The sequence below is a fragment of the Colias croceus genome, chromosome 24 (assembly GCF_905220415.1).
Source record: "Colias croceus chromosome 24, ilColCroc2.1".
Lineage (NCBI taxonomy): Eukaryota > Metazoa > Arthropoda > Insecta > Lepidoptera > Pieridae > Colias > Colias croceus.
The window spans coordinates 7132031-7153400 of record NC_059560.1 but is presented as its reverse complement, the minus strand read 5'-3'; the positions used below and the strand labels follow the sequence as shown (position 1 = coordinate 7153400).

Here is a 21370-nt window from a genome sequence, read left to right as displayed (position 1 = left end):
TATTCACGGTCCATCTTGACGTACGTCCCGCCAAGGTCATACACGATGCACGACGCATATTCACGGTCCATCCCCGCTGTACGTCAGCTCAAGGCTGCCAGTGTTGCCACCGAAGTATCAAGCTACCCACCAGAAGAGACCTCTGAAACCACCAGAAATCCACTGTGCTGGATGTATAAAGAGTAAATAAATATTTTTAAAAATGTGTTTTTTTGTACTTTTTGCAGTACCTAAGAATTTTTCATTATTTTTAAATGAATTATATGAATCCAAACATTCCAAATCTAAATTTATTTCAAGAGCTCATTTTTAATTAATTTTTAATGAAGCTCGGTTTCTCTCTTCCCGCCACTTCACATTCATGACCGAAAAGACTCTTTCAGTAAATGCTGAAGTGGCGGGAACAGAGAGTATAATATAGCTAATCATTTTTTTTAAACAAACAAATTCGTTAGGACATTTTTTTTAAATAAATTGCCATTTTTCTGCAGTGGACTTTTGCATAAAATCTTTGTTATTCAACAATTCGCCTTGGAGTTCTTTTAAAATAATAACTTCTGAATATAAACTGTCCATGTGTACTAGGTTGATCCAAAAGTAATGATAATTGGGTATTTCCTGTGTACATAAAAATATAAAACAACTGTTTCTTGCTTGCTCATGTACTCACTACGTTATCACAAAACTAAACTAACTACTAAGTTATCACAAAAAAATCATAATATCAATAGGCCACGTTTCCAAGTATTTACATTAATTTCTGTTGGCAACACTGATCTGCTGTACAGCAAGCCTATTCACTGTCCATCTGCACGACGTTCGCGGTGGTGGGGGTGCTCGCTGGATGAAAAAATTGGTCGTGCACATCCAGCAACGTAATAATAATAATTATTGACGTACGTCAATACTATTCACGGTCGTTTTGCGTCGTGCATCGTGTATGACCTTGGCGGGACGTACGTCAAGATGGACCGTGAATAAGACGTTTTACAGACTACTCTTCAGTCTTTGATGTGTAATTTTTATAGTAATCATTTTGAAATTTTTGAATGATAACTTTCATATTAACTAATATTACAAATAAATAGAAAACATAAAGTTGAAAAATAATAAATAAAATATAATGAATTTAATAACAAACATTTATTTGTTTTAAAATTCATAATTTCTACTTTCTTAATATTTCAGTGCAACATTTCTCGACTTACCTATATAGCTGGTTTAAACTGGCAATCTGGTAGTGGCATAGATTTTAATGGACTCTATCACTCTAGTCTATGCTTCTTATGTCATACTCATTTGACATTTGGATTCAATAATTTTAATTGGAAACAAATCAAGTCAAAACTCAAAATAAAGTAGTGCGTAGAGATTAGTGCTCCTAAGTACTTGTGAATTATAAATCGAACCCAGTATATTATGTAAATTTTTAAATAGTAATCTTTATCAATAATCTTTAGTCTGAGTAGATAAGGTTGAACCGCGGACGCACTCGATCTCAGTGCAGATCAGTACGTATAAATGGTTGTGTCCGTAAAAATATGAGACTTTATTGAAAACAATAAAACCTCCTTGGTGTAAACCTTTGTTTACAAAAAAACATTGCCAGTCAAGTTTAATAATAAATTACGAAAATGGAATCAACGGTTATGGCGGGAATTTTTCCAGAATATTTTTATACCTTTGTGGAAGAATTAGATGAACACCCATGGTTATTTTCTGCAATGGCATCAGTACTTGTTGGTTTAAGTGGCATTCTTCCTTTGCTGATAATTCCAATTGATGAGACTGCATCGTTCAAAGACGGAGGTAACTTATTTTTATCATATTCCAATCTATTTTTGTTATTGCATTGTCATATTATCACAAAGAACATCTTCGTAATTTAAATTTCGAATGCGATTATTTTACGCAACTGATTACTGAGCCAATTATTGTAATAACAGAACATGATATTTTTTTCCATAAAATTAACTAATTTATTCTCAGATCAACTTAAAAAAGATAGGATATAATAATTTTTTATTGCTGCTAAATAGTTTATAATTTAATTTTTTGCGATTTAAAATCACTGATGCATGGTGCCTTATGTAAACTGGAATCCTCATTTCTTTGTATTTTTTGTGGTTTATACAAAAAAATATACCTATTCATAATTCATATCACATGATAGATATAAAATTATATTTAAATATGATATAAAATTAATGATAAAAATTATTGAATCGTCATAACATATTCTTAATATTTACCACCTATTCGGATAGCAGTATCTATGGAGAAAAACCAGCAAGAAACTCCATAGTTGCTCTTTTAAAATCATGTTAATTTTTCAATTCAATTTTACATCATATGTAACTACCTAACTACATAATATATCAACTAGTTAATTATAAGAATAGAAAAAATTCGATCACGAGGCGGGACTCGAACCCGCATCCTTTCGCGCCATTCCGGGGCGGATGCCTGACCAACTCAGCCACTCGTGACCCGCCAGAGTGATCGAATTTATTCTATTCTTTTAGTTTTATTTTATGTGTCAAAGGGACACACCGCGCGCCGCGATAAACAACCATCCCAACCAATATGAAGCACTTTTCAGTGAATACAATATTGTAACGATGGAACACAACCTTTTTTGTTAATAGTGTTTTAACTGGGTAGTTATAAGTTGAATTGACAAGCTTTTCAAACCCCCATTATTGTGTTTAACCAACTAATCTATTTAATCTTACCAATCTATGTATGTTGTACAATTTGATTAGTTTCCTCATCAATTAAGTAACCAGACATGCAGCAAAAGCTTATATGCCTTACAAAAATAATTTTCCTTTTCATACATAATTCGCCTGACCTTAAAAATTGGACCCAAATATTTTCAACATTAAAAATGTAAGTTAAGGATATAAAAGGAAACCTTTCCCGGAATAAGTCTATTCTCAAGATTTGTTCAAGATGTAATTTGTTTTTATGTCTAAATTAATTAACAAAAGTTCTCTTCAAAAGTACTCATCATGTTTTAATGCAAAAAATGAGTTTCCTATTGCCAATTCAACGTCAGTCCATAAACTTGTTCATATTATGGGAACCAAACAAATGTTTACAATAAAGTTTCCTCAATAAAAGGATGTTACATGATCCACTGATAATTGTTTATTACTGAGGTTAATTGTCTATTTGACCATTGATAAATTCTACGACAGTATTAATGAGCATATTTTCCAATTTCCAATGCACTGAAAGCATGATAAATGGTACTGTAGTTTGTAAATAAGATTTTTCTTGTTACACCGAGATTTTCCTTTCAGATATTATATGAACTTGAAATATAATGGTGAAGAGGCAATCAGATAAGATTTTGTCATTTTCCATTTTATTTTACACTAGCTGTAGCCCGCGGTTTTACCCGCATTGGTCCGGTCCTATTCATGTTAGCGTGATGATAATATTATACAGCCTTGCTCGCTAAATAGGCTATCTAATACGGAATTTTTCAAATCAGGCTCATAGTTCATGGTACGCGCTTCCCTAGAAGTATAATATTTTTATTATAGTACTAGCAGTCCGCCCCGGCTTCGCCCGTGGTACATATTTACGTTTTCTCTACATAAGAACCATCCTCGTACTTCAAGGAATATAATAAAAAAAGAATTAACGAAATCGGTTCAGCCGTTCTCAAGTTATGCGCTTACCAACACATTTTGGGATTCATTTTTATATTATAGATTATACAATTAATAATTTATTAGATTTGAGACAAAGCGTAAGCTAGTGGTACTATATTTAGTAGTATATTTTTGTTTGTCATATTATGACTTAAATAAATCGTCACACTGTCTCGTCGGCGCAAAACGGCCTTTGAATTTCAGAAAATTAAGCAACATTTAAGCAACGAGTTAGTGACAGATTTCTCTTTAGATAAATAATAATCTATCATTCGATATTGTGATAGCAACATTGTCCGCTACGTGGACGAAATTATTATCTTACGTATTGACTTTGATGTTTTAAAATAACTCAGGCCAACATCTACTTTATATTTATACATAGGTACATCTTATAAAATATAATGTAGTTTTCGGATTACCAGCATCACCAAATCTTTACATTTATCTAAGAGTACTGTACCGATTTAAAAAAATTCTCCTGTGTTCTTCAATATTCTTGACTGACGTAACTAGGCTATAAACTCAAACCTTAGCTCAAACATTTATTTATTCAATTAGACTTCTAGAAGCACTTTTGAATCGTCATAACATATATTTAACATTTTTATTTTGTTATTTTGTTTATCCCGGGCGGAGTCTGGTCTAGCGGATAATTTGGCGACTATTATCAGAAAAATTAGGAAACTCAATCAAACGTGGCGTAGTCTTACAATTTCTTTTTTTCATTTCAACCTTTAGACTATTTCTGGTTTGCGTGGACCATTCTATTAGGTTGATATAATTTGATGACGAAAACTCGCTCTTGCGAAAAAAAGCAATTTCATTCTCAATTGAAATCTATCGTTTCCATCAGCTAGGTAGGTACTTATGATAAAAACAGAAGTGTAATTCTTTATTCGAGAATAGAATAAAAATGGCTGTTTTTTTAAGTAAAATCGCGTTTTATCGTCTTTTGGTACTTGTTATAATAATATCAATAAGTCTTTTTTATAAATGTATCCAATAACGATGACTGATTTTTTTCCCGCCTGCATCGCGCAATTGAATTCCGAAGTTAAATGACGGTCTCGTTAATTTGTGTGGTGGAATACCTAAGTCACGGGACCAACAAATTAAAGTACTTTTAAAGATACTGATGTTACTATAATTTTGTAACAATTTGAGATATTTCTTTTACTAAAAAAAAAGTATGCGCATTCGATTATTCCTAAGACAAAAAACATTGCCTTAATTTCAAATTATAGATGTTTGTCTAATTGCCCTTAAATAGAAAATAGCCCAGTTTACTTGACATAATTTGTAGTATGTTGTAGAGTAACACATTATCAAGTAAAACTTTAAAATATTTAAACACTTGAAAGGGATAAAACTTAATTCGTAACATGATAAACAGTACGTGATGCCTTACACGAAATATAATTGACACAATTGTAAGATATTTTAAAGCACTTCATCTCTTGCGGTGTATTTAATCAGGCTTTGATAATAGATATCAGTGGCTTCCAAGTATTATGAAGGATTAGTATTTATATATTTTCTATAGAAGGAAAAAGACAGTTTCAAAATTTTGTTCCCATTTGTAATTTCACAATCACAGTGTATCTGACTTAAAATATCACATGAATAACTTTAATATAGATTTTCTGATAACATAGTGTTTTCTGGGGAAATAAATAATTTCATTCTTACGAAAAACCAAAAAAAAGAAACATTTTTTGTTTGGACATGGATGGCATTGTCTACTAGTTCAAAGCTGATAACGTACAGTAGCCATTCATTACCTTAACCACGGGGAACCCTACGACATTCATATTTAATACCTATAATATCATAAAATAATACATAATTTATTTGTTCAATAGATAAACACGGCAAAGAGATTAAACTCTGACCCGGCATTTTATTTATAAACATCACATCATTACTCGGAATTCAAATGTTCCTGCTTTTGTTTTATTAATCCTCGATGCTCTTTTTGGCATTCCGTTGTTTCAAGTTGTTCTACGAAAATCAATTCGTGGATGTTATTTTTTTTTAGTTTCTAATCATATAGTATGCCTTGGCCATACATCATACTATAATATGATATGCTCTGTCGTGATGTTAATTAATTTGTCCATTGGTTTTTTGGATTTAGTAGTTACCTAGTCGTAATTCTAATCATAATTTTTAAATTAATAAAAACGAATCCATATTTCTCTTTTTTTGTTGCGCTTTGTGCCTTTGTACCTAATCAGGAGAGAAGAATCTTATAAAAGACGAACTTAAGAAAATTTGCGCCAAACGCGTTTAATAGTTCGCGCAAAGGAGTCGGGACCCGGGTCACCTAGTTAGAAGATAAATTTTTAAATCAAAGGTCGATCAGTTTAACATTGTGGATGTGTCCGATACGAATGTGAAACTCTTACGATAATCTATCAGATAACACCAATACGTGACTGATGCTGTATAGATCTTCACTCCATACGGCTTTGTCCCTTTTGTTCTTAACCTTCTTAATCTAAACAAAGGAATACTTACATTGAAATCATTATCCTATTAACATTATAAATGCGAAAGTTTGTTAGGATGGATACACAGTCATACGTGTATGTATGTATGTTTGTTACTCTTTCACGCAACTAGGTACTATTGAACCGATTACAATGAAATTTAGCACACATATACGGGAACTTTTCGGGTTTTTCTTTGAAAACGCGGGCGAAGCCGCGGGTGGAAAGCTAGTTTTTTTATAATATTATCTAAAGGTGTGAAAAAATTAAAAAATAATAATTACTAACTACTACAACTAACAAGTGTTTATTTTAAAGATTCAATCACAGCTCTATATAGAATTACCTACCAATAACAGATTAACGTTATCTAAAGTACAATTTTATAACATAATCTGTTTAAACAACCTGAAGTGATTCTGATAACATCGATTGCTGTATTACATGATAATTGATAGCGGTGTTTAATTATTGATTTATTAACTTGTTCCTATGTTTATTCTAAAGATAAGAATGGAGAAAGAAAACGATAAGTATATTAGTTAATAATAGATTTGATATTTCCAAATGGTGAATATCATCAATATGATAATATCAATATGATATCGAGGATTTTTCTGTAAATAAAAATTGATGTGTGCGTAATCAATCTAATCCATATTTGACCAGCGAAGTTGTTTTTGGCCTTAACCCTCATATGAGGCCGGTGTCCCTGTATTGCTACACTTTATCGCTCCATTATACGATTCTATAAATTTCTAAAAATGTTTCAATATACAAGTAATACGTTGTTAAAACTTAGACGTTAGAATAAAATAAATATTCCCGGAGTCTGGACTTACCAAATAGTCCCAAACGCAAAGCTTATCCACCGAATAGGAAACGGGTTAACAAATAATATATTATATTAGAAACTTATACACCTAAATAACTAGAGCTTTTAGGAAACAATTTTATTCCATTGTAGAGATCATACTCACATTTTGGCTTACATTTTGGGTTTATTAAGGAATACATAATAATAATTAATGACCCAATTACTTATATTTGAATAATATTATGTTTTACTAGCTGTGCTCCGCGGTTTTAACCGCAGTGCTCTGCTCCTGTTGATCTCAGCGAGATGATAATATATAAATTATAATATAAGGCTATAGACCTTCCTCGATAAATGGGCTATTTAACTGGGAAATTTTTCAAATCGGACCAGGATTAGCGCTTTCAAACAAACAAACTCATCAGCTTTATAATATTAAGTATAGATACATGAGACGTAATAGTGTTTTTAAACTATAATATATTTTTCCAGCTGGTGCGGCCACACTAAGGATACTGCTAAGTTTCGCAGTGGGTGGTCTTCTCGGTGATGTGTTTTTGCACCTGCTTCCTGAAGCGTGGCAAAATGATCTCGCTAATACGAAAGGTAAGTTAATAATTTAGTTATTAAGGAATTGAAAATGAATCCATTTTCCATTCATGTAAGGATGTAATTGACAAAAGTTAAAGAATAAAACTGTTATTCTTAGAGCATTTTACTTTATGTACCTACGCTTAAATCAATTATTTTCTTAACTCAATATCTTCGAATAGTTATTAAAATTTTAGTTCAAAAACATAAAAACAAAATAACGAAAGAAAAAAGGCATACCTGTGTAGAATTAGCTGTTACAAAATCAATAGGTAATTGTTAATTAATGTTTTCACCAGTCAACTTACTACATAGTTACTATGTCTAACACACAAATTTTATTTCGGGCTCCAATTGAATCCTAAAATACTCATTTCATAACGACCTCTAAACTTCAAAATCACATTCTGCAAATCAATATTATCTTCATACCTAAATACATCGATTTGAAGTGAAACTTCTTTATCGGGGTTGGAAAAAAAATTGTGTATAACATTTTTCCGTTACGCGCCATCTTTTTCTTATTGCATAAAGTAAATTATTTTTTGAAAAATAAGGTCATAAAGAAGTTTCACTTCTTACGTGTGTACACTAGTACACGCACACATTTTTTTTACTATTACGTGTATCAATCGACCGGCAAATACGTCACTCCCGTTATTTATTCACAACTAATTAATTCTTTGACCCAGAGTTTCATCGATCCAGTAACTATTATTTATATTGTCCCAGTATATTGTTAATTCAATGTCACAAGAAGAACTTGAAATTCGTTTTATGTAATAGGAAATGGATGTTTTTGATATATATTATTTCCTGTATTCTTTGTTATGTGATTCTATTCAACTGTAGGTTTTTTTAACCGACTTCAAAAAAAAGGAGGAGGTTATCAATTCGGCCGGTATTTTTTTTTTTTGTATGTACACCGATTACTCCGAGGTTTCTGAACCGATTTACGTGATTCTTTTTTTGTTCGATGCGGGATGGTGTCGAATTGGTCCCATAAAAATTTTATTCGGATAGGCCCAGTAGTTTTTATTTTATGAGCATTTTTGTCTGTAGGTATTTGTAAATTTTGCAAGTGCAAGTTTGAAGTCGGTTGTTTTTAACGCAGTTATCACTTGTTTAATTGTAAAGACATTTAAATCTAACTTCTAAGGGTTTTACTGTATAGACTTATAGAGCTAACTAAACTAATATTATAAATGCGAAAGTTTGTGAGGATGTGTGTGTGTTTGTTACTCTTTCACGCAAATACTTCTGAACTGATTACAATGAAATTTAGCACACATATAGAGATTAACTTGGATTTACACATAGGATAGGTTTTATCCCGGAAATCCCACGGGAATGGGAACAATGCGGGTATTTCCTTTGAAAACGCGGGCGAAGCCGTGGGCGGAAATCTAGTTTAATCTAACATAAAAATTAAATAAACAAAAGGACATTCGTGTGAATTATCGATTTTGTTATTATTTATTACACAGCATTCATATTTACCACATAATTAATTATTCTATCGAATACATTTAAAATCAAAAGCTTTATGCTATTTTGCCTTCTCAAATGCAACATTATCACGACCATCTCTCCTTTAAAATTTTATTAACGAAGATTTAGTCATTCAAAGGAACTTCAAACATAAACATTTTTAAAATTTAAACGAACGTCTATTGTATTATCGGAACCAAATATCGGATACAAGTAGAAAGAAAATGAAACTATTGTTTCATTATTTTATCAACTTTCGACATTTGACCTTTGTGAATGCGGTTGCGGTCTATTTTCCTGGCGTTCTAAATTTGAAAATTATCAATAACAAACATTTTGTAGGTAAAAGTGGTATAGTAATTAAGTATGTAGTAATCGAATCCATACTAATATTATAAATGCGCTCTGTCTGTCTTGTCTGTCTGTTACTCAATCACGCCTAAACTACTGAACCAATTTGCATGAAATTTGGAATGGAGATATTTTGATACCCGAGAAAGGACATACCTACATAGGCTACCTTTTATTGCGAAATATGTACCACGGGCGAAGCCGGGGCGGACCACTAGTAAACAATAATACATGAATTTAAAATAATTAGGTATTTATTTTTACATGTTATGGTTTGCAAACAAAAAATTTTTCCATATAACAGATTCTTGATTTTTCCAAATAACAGAGAAAAGTAGGTATAAAATATTACTATAATTGTTACTTATATTTATTTACTAGGTAGGTATGGTAATTTAGCAAAAATGTTACAGTAAACCGTTACAAATTTACCGTTGATACAGAGTTTACATATTGCGTTTAAAGAAAAATATTTTATTTAATTTTTTTATAATATAATTCGTAAATAACGGCACTTATAAAATTAAACTATTTAAACTATAATACATTCCTTATCATTATTTACTTTACAGTAAAACTGGTTTTACAGACGTATCTTATTCACCTGAAATTTTAATTAAATGAGATATTAACTATTTAGTCTCATACTAATAAATAAATGCCTGTATATAAAAGTAAAAATAATTAACCGTTTTAATAAATAAGTACACTAAATCCCGTAATATATCTTATAGTACGGAAAATTTGTCTCCTAATTGAATTGCCCAAAATGTAAGTTTTTACGTGAATCAGCAATAATTATAAAAAGCCATCTTATGACAAGTGCACACAATCTGACAGATAGGGTGTATTCAGAAAGAAAGCTTGAAACTTATAAGCGCTTATCGTTGCTTGTCAATGCTGGTTTTGACAAGCTTGTCAATGCTGGTTTTGACAAGCTGGTTTGAGCATTGACAAGCGCCGATAAGCGCTTATAAGTTTCAAGCTTTCTTTCTGAATACGCCCTTAATTCGGAATTAGACACAATCACGTCAATATTAACAATGTGTCATACAAGTCCATTGTCAAGAACGCACGTGTTTTCCTACATGACGATGTATTTAATTATTCGTCGAGGTTTTGTGTTGCCAGCTGATTACTCGCTAAAATAACCTCTATTGCATTGTAATAAGGTTACGTTAAAATCGCGTGTTCACGAGGTAATGTGTTCCAAGTAAATTAACAAACTTGTTGTGGCGTTATCTTGCCATTTGGCGTGTATGGAGTCTTATGATTGTAGTGTAGTGATTTGTAAGAAATATAGTAATAGCACATTTTTTTGTCTATTCATGATTTGGTGTGTTTTTACCCGACTGCCAAAGAAGGAGGGTAATGTTTTTCGAGTGTATGTAAGTATGTATGTATGTCTTTTCCTTTGTGACCACCTGTAGCCTAAACGGCTTGATGGATTTTGATGTATGAGGTATCGTTAGATTTGTCTTGATTACGGGAGTGTCATAGGATACATTTTATCCTAAAAGTCCCACGGGATAAAGACATAATAATATTTTTTCTAAATTTCCCTTTAAAAAAATATGTATGCGGTATCATTAGATTCATTTCAATCACGGGAGTAATTAATATAGGATTTTTACTCTTTTTTTAGTGTGCAGTCGGGTATTTTGTTTTTTTAATAATTATCAACACTTGTTCTTATTGTGAGTCTGAATTTCATGTGTATTGAGTAGTAATTATTTTAACTTGCAAACTATAGAATTTCACTTAATTAAAGGAGAATGGCAAACTCCCATAGGACTCTGGGCCTGATCGTTACACTGATGATTTATGGGTAATTAAATAGATAAAAATATACAGACTCTATGAATATAATAATTATAGATCTTTTCTATGGGATAGCAGAGATATTGGGATATTGATTAAGATCAATTTTGAATATAACGTTACTAAGGCCCTTCTGCCATTAGGTACGATACTTCTAGAATACGATACTCGCGTAGAATACTACTTAGATATTTGCTGGCTACCCGATGCTCGCATATTATGCGACTAAATTCATCATTATTGTGCCTCGTTTTTGTGGACCGACGTTATAATAATAATAATTCATTTATTTATTGCAACAACAGTTACGTCGTTATGTCGAGCAATCAGCAATTCCAGTGACGAAGAAGCTCTTGCAGTTTTTCTTTTTTATAGAAATAGAAGACGCCAACGTAAGAGTAAGAAGTACTGGATTCATCCATATATTGAAAGAAACATAAATTGTAGAGTTTTTGTAGCCGAACGAGAACTACAACATGATGATTAGATATTTTTATCTTTCTAACGAAAAGATACGCGCGAGAGTCGAGACGCGATGCAAAAGCGACCGACACGGTGAGTAGTGCTATACTAGTCGCGGACGTGTAGGATACCAGTAGCGTAGTGTGCGAGCCTACATAAAAATGTATGTGAGATACTCCGCGGCGACTAGTCTCCGAGACTTGCAGGATACTTGAATCGCCAATGCGTATCGTAATGGGAGAAGGGCCTAAAACTTCACTCAAATGTCAAACAACAAACATAAACAAATCACTCATAACTGACACAATTATGATTAATAATTTGACATTTTATTAATGGCCAGCTACCTAAATAAAAATGTTATAATTATTATTGATTAAGTAAAACATGTTTATATTTTATAGAATGATCTAAATAAATTAAGATATGTGTTAAAAATAAGTTAGGTTTTGCTTCTGATTTATAAAGCATTTGAATTCAATAAAATTAAAAATAAAATATAGACATTCATTCGTATTAATCGATATATTCGACTTTTTTACTCCTAACAACACTGACAATCTCTGCTTGATAAGACCGGTAGTCATAGAAATCTAAATAACAATGCCGGTAGTGAACACATTATCTTTTTTTTCAAAGATTTGTTTTCCCATAGAATCAGGAGTAAATATTTTACCAAGAATTACTAAAAATAATATAATGAATTTTAAATATATTATGATTTCTGTAACAGTTAGGCCCAGTTTCGCCATTCTCCTTTCGTATACAGGTGCAAGATGACACAAAATCAGTCAATTCTTACTTTTTCTTATCCCTATTTTTTGTCTTAAAACATATTTTATACACCAGTCTTTCACAACATTATGCAATATTCATATAAACAAATAAGAATCAGACCAGTAGTTCCCGAAATTAGCGCGTTCAAACAAACAAACAAACTCTTCAGCTTTATAATATTAGTATAAATTTTCATGTATATAGGTACACTATACACCTCACAATACACCTCTTCTTATATACCACATTCTTATATATTATGTTTTTTTAGCCTTATGAGGTTCAGTGACATATTATGTTGATAACAGAGGAATCTGTATGAATCATTTTATGCTATGGTTTTATGTTTGTTTTCGTCTACGTAAGATATCACTAGTAGATAATTTTGTAAATATTTAGGTTATTGTAGTCTTTTATTGTATTTAATGTTTATTTATATAAATTATAATGTTTACCTAGTGACCTAGTGATTTCTATAAACAACTTATGATAATAACTAAGTATGTATAAGTTCGACCGAATTAAAAATGTTATAAACCGTTATTTCAAATAACGAAGCTTTCAAATTTTGTTAGGATTATAGAAATAATGCTATTGAAACAAAGGTTAAAAGTACAGAATCAACATCATCAGCCCATAAACGTTCCCACTGCTGGGACACGGGCCTCCTATGAGGGTACAGGCCATAATCCACCACGCTGGCCAAGTGCGGGTTGGCCGATGTCACGGCCTTTAGACAAAGTAACAATTACAAAACGATAACGAAGTTAGAAATCGCAAAAATGTATGGGATTGACATTAGATAGACCACGTGATCTAACGCGGCGTATGTCAATCCCATACATTTTTGCGATTTCTAACTTCGTTATCGTTTTGTAATTGTTACTTTGTCTACGGCCCCACATGTCGTCGAACTTTTGATTTTTCGACATTTCGATTTCCTCACGATGTTTTCCTTCAGTGTTTCGAGCAGATGATGTTATAAAATACGCAGATAAATTGAAAATACTATTCATACAAAGGTTAAAGAACAGATGCGTAAATAAAAATCACAACAACAGTTTATCTGAGGCCAATGCAACATTCTTACACAAAGTGTCAAGGAAATTGTTTTGCGAGCACATCCTAATCACCTTTCTGTATAAAATATACTTTACGACCTATTGTATACAGGGTGTCTCACTGTTGGTATACTAAGCTCAAAGGAGGTTATTGTTTTGCATACGCTGAGTACGTAAAAAATACTTATAAAATTCCAGACGCAGTTTTTTTTTCAAATAGATGAATTCTTAAAACTATGTGTACAACCATAACAAGCAACCCGCCCAGCTTTGCTACCAGCACGTGACCTATCGTACAAGATTATGTTTTCATAGACAATATGCTCACATTAGAGAAGCGGTATATGCCGGCTGCGCGAAGCTAGAAGAAAACATGGATTTTTAGGAAAAATTTAGCAAACATTTTTTGCCGTAATTTCGTTGTATAAGTATTTTTTACGTGATCAGTGCATGCAAAACTACAAGTGCCTTCGCGCTTAGTACCTATACCAACAGTGGGACACCCTGTATACACAAAAATATATAAAGATCAAGAGAACAGAGTATACAGAAGAACAGAGTATAGATTCAAGCCGTTACGGAGGAGTTTGGTTATAAACACTGAATCGAAAGTTTTAAATCTAAAAAAATAATAATCATATCATCATACTTGAAAAAAAAAACTTCCTCTTTCTACAACAGATTATATACAAAATAAACACGTAGGTATATGAATGTACTCTAAGAATTTAAGTACAAATATTTATCATGTGCTTATTTCAATATTGAATTAATGTATGTGTTTACAAGTCATTATTTTTTAACTAAAACAATAATGTTAACCTAAATGATAGCTAATGTTCTTGAAATATACACAAATATTCATTTATTTCAAACTAGCTTACCGCCCGCGGCTTTGCCCGCTTTGTCTAAAACCTAATAAATAATATACCTACTAAAACCTTCCTCTCGTATCACTCTATCTATTAAAAAAAACCGCATCAAAATCCGTTGCGTAGTTTTAAAGATTTAAGCATACAAAGGGACATAGGGACAGAGAAAGCGACTTTGTTTTATACTATAGATAGGGAGGCGAGGTAGCTAAATGGCGTAATTAAACGGCGCCGTCGAGACTTATCAAAATCGATAGATAAAATAATTTCGAAAAGAAAAGCTTCTATGGTAAAAACCATTTTAGCGGTGGGTTTGGCGTGTACGGATTTTCAAAAATGTAAAAAAAAATAGTTACTTGGGCATTCTCGAGCGCGTCAGATATTCATACTACGTATGCCCCAAGTGCCTCTGATAACAACGGTATACTAATCTGCCGGTTTGCGTGGTGGGGCTAGGCATATTAATTCGTCAAAAATGCAAAAAAAAAAAATTTACTCGAGCGCGTCAGATTTTCGGAAGGGGTGTTAAGTAGGCCCCAAGGAAGCTCCCCTTAAAAAAACTGACGATTTCGGCGTGACGATAAGTTACGATGAATTTTTGAAAATGCAGAAAAAAAAAGTCCTTTTGAAATACTCGAGCGCGTCAGATTTTCATAGGGGAGGTTTATCTCGGTCTCCTGAAAGCATATTTTCTTAATCTGACAAAAATGTTGGTGGGTTCTCTTAATCTGACCGAAAAAGGTTTGAGAGTTTCTTTTTTTTAATCATCGTTATTTCATATCAATTTTTCTTAACACCCTCAGTTTTCGAGATATACTCAAAAAACCGGGAGTTTGAGTTTTTATGATGCTTCAAGTCAAAAAGTTTTAACTTTGGACAAAAATGTAAAGAGACCTTTTTTGTGTAAAATAAAATTACCTTTTTTGTTTATTCAAACTTTTTTTTTTGTAAAATGTATCGTTCGCGACTTATATACTGCAACGCGTTTTTCGGAAGACGAAATGGCTCTTCCAGACTTCCGGTCACGCGGAAACCGGCAGATTTTGTATTTTTAGTAAGTTTTAGATTATATTCTTCAAAATAAAAATAAAAACAATCGCGCTCGAGAATGCCGGATTAACGTTTTTTTTTTACAAGTTCGCGACCCTATAACTTGGCGGCGTCAAGGACTTATCGTCAGATTAGTTAAATTTAGTCTTAAAACACTAAAATCAACCCCCAATATCTTAATCTGACGCGCTCGAGTATTTCAGACTATCGATTTTTTTTTACTAATCTGATCGTCTATCCTGGGCGCGCGTCACTACTTAAAGAGCTAAATAGTTAACAAGGTTGTTCTATTAGGTCTAAGGTATCTCTCATATCTTAAACTGCCACGCTCGAGTATTGCAGAAAATTCCCCTCTTCGCCTCCCTATCTACTATGTAGTGATATGGCTGAATGATAAAAACTTTCCAATGTAAAAGTGTTGCCATTTATTATGGCCAGTATAACTTTTCGTTTTCAAAAATATTGTATTTTTCATTTCCTTTATATATTTTGACTGGCCGGTTGGCTTTGTTGGTACCTTGGTAGTCAACCTGCCTTCCAAACCGCCAAGAGGTTGTGGATTCGATTCCCACCCAGGACAAATATTAGTGTGTTGAACATTGATGTTTGCTCTGTCTGAGTGTTAATTATCTAGATATAAATATGTATTTTAAATTTATATATTATGTGTATGTTTATCATAATTAAATGTATGTTTATCAGCCATCTGGTTTCCATAACACAAGCGAAAAGCTTAATATGGGATCAGATCGTGCCGTGTGTGAAAAATGTCCTGACATATTTATTTATTTATATTATATAAATTTCTTAAAATGAAATTCCAGAAGGCGAGCACGTATCAATGAAATGTGGTCTCTGGTGCCTCTTCGGCATGCTAGTCTTCATCATAGTAGAGAAGCTCTTCGCTACAGTAGAAGAAGAAGAAGAAGAGCCAAAGCAGAATGGATCTATCCGACACATAGAGATAGAAGAGATAGAGAAGCTTCTAGAAGCTGAGAAGATAAGGGGGGGAGGGTGCGGGGGGAACGGGAAAGTTACGGCCAAGGAATTGTATGATACGTGTGTGTTTAATAATAATACTAAAGGTGGGTACAGTAGAAATATAGAAATGTTTTTAGGTTAGTTTCAATAGTTTAGTAATATTTTTTGAAATCTTACAATATAGCTAGAGTTAGAGGCCAATTGACTTGACATAATTTATAAGTAATTAAATCGAAAGCAAAAAAGAAGAGATACACAGGTGCTGAGTACACGTGTCAGAATTGAAACTTCTTTGACAATATTCAAAAATATCAAAATCGTCGCCTTACCCCCATGACGTGACGGTATTGCCATGACGCGATCTTGAAATTTTACTCTCAAAAAGTGGTAAAAAAGTGTCTGTCATCCATACTAATATTATAAATGCGAAAGTAACTTGATTTCAAATAGGTATTAGGTAATAGTTAATTAAATTCATCCAAATAAATAAAATTCAAATGTTTGTGTACAATGAAAAATATAAAAATGTGCATATTTTATTACGTTATTTTTTAGCCAAAAATCTCTCAAAACAAATTTCCATGTTGGATAATACAACACAGTTCTGTACATATAATAACTAACTAAGCAGAATATATCAAATATTGACATATTTAATGAAGATTTGAATTTAATCTGCCCCTATAAAGTGTTTCAAAATCAAGAATTACAACTACATATATACAAAGTTATACACAAACATACAGGTGAAGCTAATATGAGCGTGTTTTATTATCACTCTAATTATTTTGCTAACCTGCTAACCCAATCTTCTACTAAAAATGATTTAGACATTATTCATCTATTTACCGCCTCCTTGGTACAGTGGTTGACGCGTGATCGTAGCACCGAGGGCTCCTGGGTTCGATTCCCGGTGGAGACGAAGAAAAAAAAATGTTTCGGACTGGCAGGACACATAATGCTGATCACCTACTTGTCCCTAAAGAAAATCGATCAGTGAAACAGATGTATGAATCTGCCCCTTACCCCACTAGGGGACATGGGACTTCACTTTTTAATTGGCATTTCTTTTTCTTTATCATTTATTTTTCTTTCTTTAATAAAACTGTAGAAGGATATTGTTAAAATAAATAGCAGGGGGGGGTGTTACTGGATCGATACCAAACCTGTGTGTAACCAAATATGTGATTAACAAAATTTTTGTCTGTCTGTCTGTCTGTATGTTCAAGCATCACGTGAAATCTTACGGTTCGATTTCGATGAAACTTGGTATAATTATACCTTATTATCCTGGGCATAAAATGGGATACTTTTTATCCTGGAAAAATACGTAGAAAAATTTTTTAATTATTCCGCGCGGACGGAGTCGCGGGCGGAAGCTAGTTGTTTAATAAATTGTAAATTGCTTTTAATATTATGATAAGCTCACTTACTTATCTATTTAAATAATATTTTATTTATTTCCAGGTGAAGGTGCCTGTTGCAGTGCTATAGCATCATCAAATGGTGCCGTTCGTTGTAAAGGCTCAAGATGGATGGGACGATGCTTGTTAAGAGAAGCCAGGGAAAAAGTGCAGTCTAGTGAGAAGAGTGATAAGAAACATGTAAGTACATATTATTATATTAAATAATCTTACTAATGTTATAATTGCGAAAGTTTGTGAGGATGTGTGTGTGTGTGTGTGTGTGTGTTTGTTTGTTACTCTTTCACGCAAATACTACTGAACCGATTACAATGTTTAGCACACATATAGAGGGTAACTTGGATTAACACAGAGGATAGTTTACATCCCGGAAATCTCACGGGAACGGGAACTATGCGGGTTTTTCTTTCAAAATGCGGGCGAAGCCATGGGTGGAAAGCTAGTTTATAATATGTATGACAAGCCTGACCCAGGATAAAGACGAAAAATATAGCCTATATTACTTCCTAATAATGTAGCTTTTTATTAGTGAAAAAAATCATTAAAATCGGTCCAGTACTTTTGGAGCCAAATAATATGCCTCATAAATACCCAAAATACACATTTATTTTCCAGGACTAAATAATTTGGTTCGTATAATTCTGGAGATAAACGATTGTGTTAACACATACATATTATTATGTTTTTTAGCAAAACTATATAAGAAGCGGATGAAATTGAAATCAAATTATTTTTTTATATATTTCATAATAATTTAGGAAAAGAAAATACGTGTGTCACTCGGGGACTGGGGCGGTTGCGCTATTGCATGCTATGCCTTCAAGCCACACCTCCGCCCCAAGGAGTGGGGAGCGTGAGGTTTTTTCGTTACGGAATTTCTCGATTCGGTCCCCGCGCTCAAGGCCCGCGATAAAAGCTATGCAATCGCTTAATAAATAATATTTAATTACAATGACGGCTCTTTTATGTACCACTTTCTATAGTGCAGATATACATATAAATTTCCAGGTTGCCTGGAAGAGATCGCTTCTAAGTGATAAGGCCGCCTAATAAACTATACTGGTTTTTTTGTTCTGTATATAAGCAATAAGTTTTCTATGTATAGTTTTATTGAAGAGTAAATAAATGAATAAATAAATATTATTATTATGTTTCAGGTGGCTGGTTACCTCAATTTAATGGCAAATTCTATAGATAACTTCACACATGGATTAGCAGTTGGAGGTTCATTCCTTGTCGGCTTTAGAGTCGGTCTGCTTACTACTTTTGCTATACTTGGTGAGTTTAAACTTTATTAATTTATGAACATTTGAAAGAATAAAGAAAAATCCGTAATGAGGTGGAATTCGAATGCGCGTCTTTCGCCATAACGTGGCGAATGATTTATATATATCGTTATTTTTTGTTTATATTGAAAATTAACCAATAAAAAAAGTCATATTTCAATATAAGAAACGTGAATTTGTCCAATATAACGGGTACTTCCCATTTGGTAAACTTCCCATTTCGTAAACGTTGCGTTTGGTAAACATTTCGTTACTTCATACATTTAATCCCATTTGGTAAACTTTGTTAGTATTGTTATTTTTGTATGGTACAGTCAGTGTCAAATTAGTATTAAATTAGAGATGTATATATTTTTAAATGCTTTACATTACAAGTGACTATGTTGCAATGTGCAACTAACTTTAAAATAAATATAAAATTTTGTTTTATGTTATTTATATTAGAAATTATTGTTGTACATTCAAATAAAAATATGATTGAAATGATACCTTAAATCTGGTGAACAAGATATATTCTGTTACGAATAAAGTGAATAAAAAAACATAAAAAACTATATTTTCAGTACACGAAATACCTCATGAAGTTGGTGATTTCGCGATCCTATTAAAAAGTGGATTCTCAAGGTGGGAAGCTGCTAAAGCGCAAATGGTAAGAATAAAAGTATTGTATATGGAACCATTATCAAATTGAAAAATTAATAAAAAATCATACTTATTTGTACTCGAAGTCTGGATAGTTTATTGAATCAATAAATGAAACACATTTTCGTTTTTTATATCTTACATTACTACATATACACTAGCGGTCTTCGCCCGTGGTACATATGAAAAATAGATGTTGGCCGATTCTCATAGATACCGGATAAGCACAAAAAATTTCATCAAAATCGGTCAAGCCGTTTCGGAGGAGTATGGCAACGAAAACTGTGACACGAGAATTTTATTTATTAGTTAGTTGTAATAAATGAAAATAATTGTTACAGGCGACAGCATCAGCTGGTCTGGTGGGTGCCATGACTGCGGTTATCTTCAGCGGAGCTAGGAATGCTATTGGTATGTTATTTCATACATATTTTATGAATATCAGTTTTTCACAAATGCTGAAGAAGAATTTATTACATACTAGCTCTCCACACGCGGCTTCGCCTGCGCAGTCAAAGAAAAACCCGCATAGTTCCCGTTCCCGTGGGATGGGATAAAACCTATCCTATGTCCCGGGGTAAAAAGTAGCCTATATTCTTTCTCGGGTATCAAAATATCTCTATACCAAATTTCATGCAAATTGGTTCAGTAGTTAAAGCGTGATTGAGTAACAGACAGACAGACAGAGTTACTTTCGCATTTATAATATTAAAGTATGTCTAGTGTTTTCGGTTTGTGACATTAATTTTTTTTTTAATTATTACATGTAACTTCTAAGACATAATAACAATCTTAATATGTATAAATCTCGTGTCACAATGTTTGTCCTCAATGGACTCCTAAACCACTTAACCGATTATAATAAAATTCGCACACCATGTGCAATTCGATCCAACTTGAGAGATAGGATAGTTTAAATCTCAAATCGTTTTAGAGAAAGTGGGCGAAGCCACGGGCGGTAAGCTAGTTACATAATATATTCAAGTGCAAATATTAAAATCTATTATTGTTACATACACACTTTTTAATATTAGTAGTATTTTTTATTTACTTATAAAAGAAAAATTTTCCTTCTCTATTATTTTTTTGTAATAATTTATTATATACCTTCCAGAGGCGCGAACATCCTGGATAACACCATTCACAGCAGGAGGCTTCCTTCACATAGCCCTAGTTACTGTACTACCAGATCTACTGAGAGAGGAAAATCGCATCGAATCACTAAAACATTTAGCCGCTTTGATAGCCGGGATAGTGGCTATGGCGATTATGTCGCATTATTTCTAAAAAATGGATTTTTGTTGCATTATTTCTAGATTTTGTGAAAGAAAGAAAAGTTAAAATGATTATCTCCTTGTTAACGTTTTGTTCTATTGTAAACTGGTATACAGGCTGTCACAGATATGGTGTACTATGATCAAAGGAACGTATAGTTTTAAATTTAATACAAGAAAAATCGGAGATGTCGTAAGTATTTTTGCTAAATCTTTGAAAAACTTAGTTCCTTTGTTCCTTTATAGTACTTACACCAAATGGGACATTCTGTCAAGTGAATGCGTTATGAACCATTGTCTGCTAATTAAT

General features: G+C 32.6%; 1 protein-coding gene across 1 annotated transcript; it reads left to right on the top strand.

Moving 5' to 3' along the window:
- The first annotated feature begins 1306 nt into the window (after positions 1–1306).
- Positions 1307–21370, top strand: LOC123702810 (zinc transporter ZIP13 homolog). The gene is made up of 8 exons (XM_045650613.1): positions 1307–1809; positions 7470–7583; positions 16278–16538; positions 17902–18038; positions 19016–19136; positions 19708–19793; positions 20128–20197; positions 20901–21370. Exons 1-8 carry the CDS (start codon positions 1635–1637, stop codon positions 21071–21073), a joined length of 1137 nt encoding a protein of 378 aa, XP_045506569.1. The 5' UTR covers positions 1307–1634; the 3' UTR covers positions 21074–21370.

What these genes read in the sequence shown, in the direction of transcription:
- LOC123702810 (XM_045650613.1), top strand. Translation starts at nt 1,635, where the DNA reads ATGGAATCAACGGTTATGGCGGGAATTTTTCCAGAATATTTTTATACC. An exon ending in GTTTAATAATAATACTAAAG is followed by an intron (nt 16,539 to 17,901) that starts GTGGGTACAGTA and finishes ATTTATTTCCAG; the next exon opens with GTGAAGGTGCCTGTTGCAGT. An exon ending in TACTACTTTTGCTATACTTG is followed by an intron (nt 19,137 to 19,707) that starts GTGAGTTTAAAC and finishes CTATATTTTCAG; the next exon opens with TACACGAAATACCTCATGAA.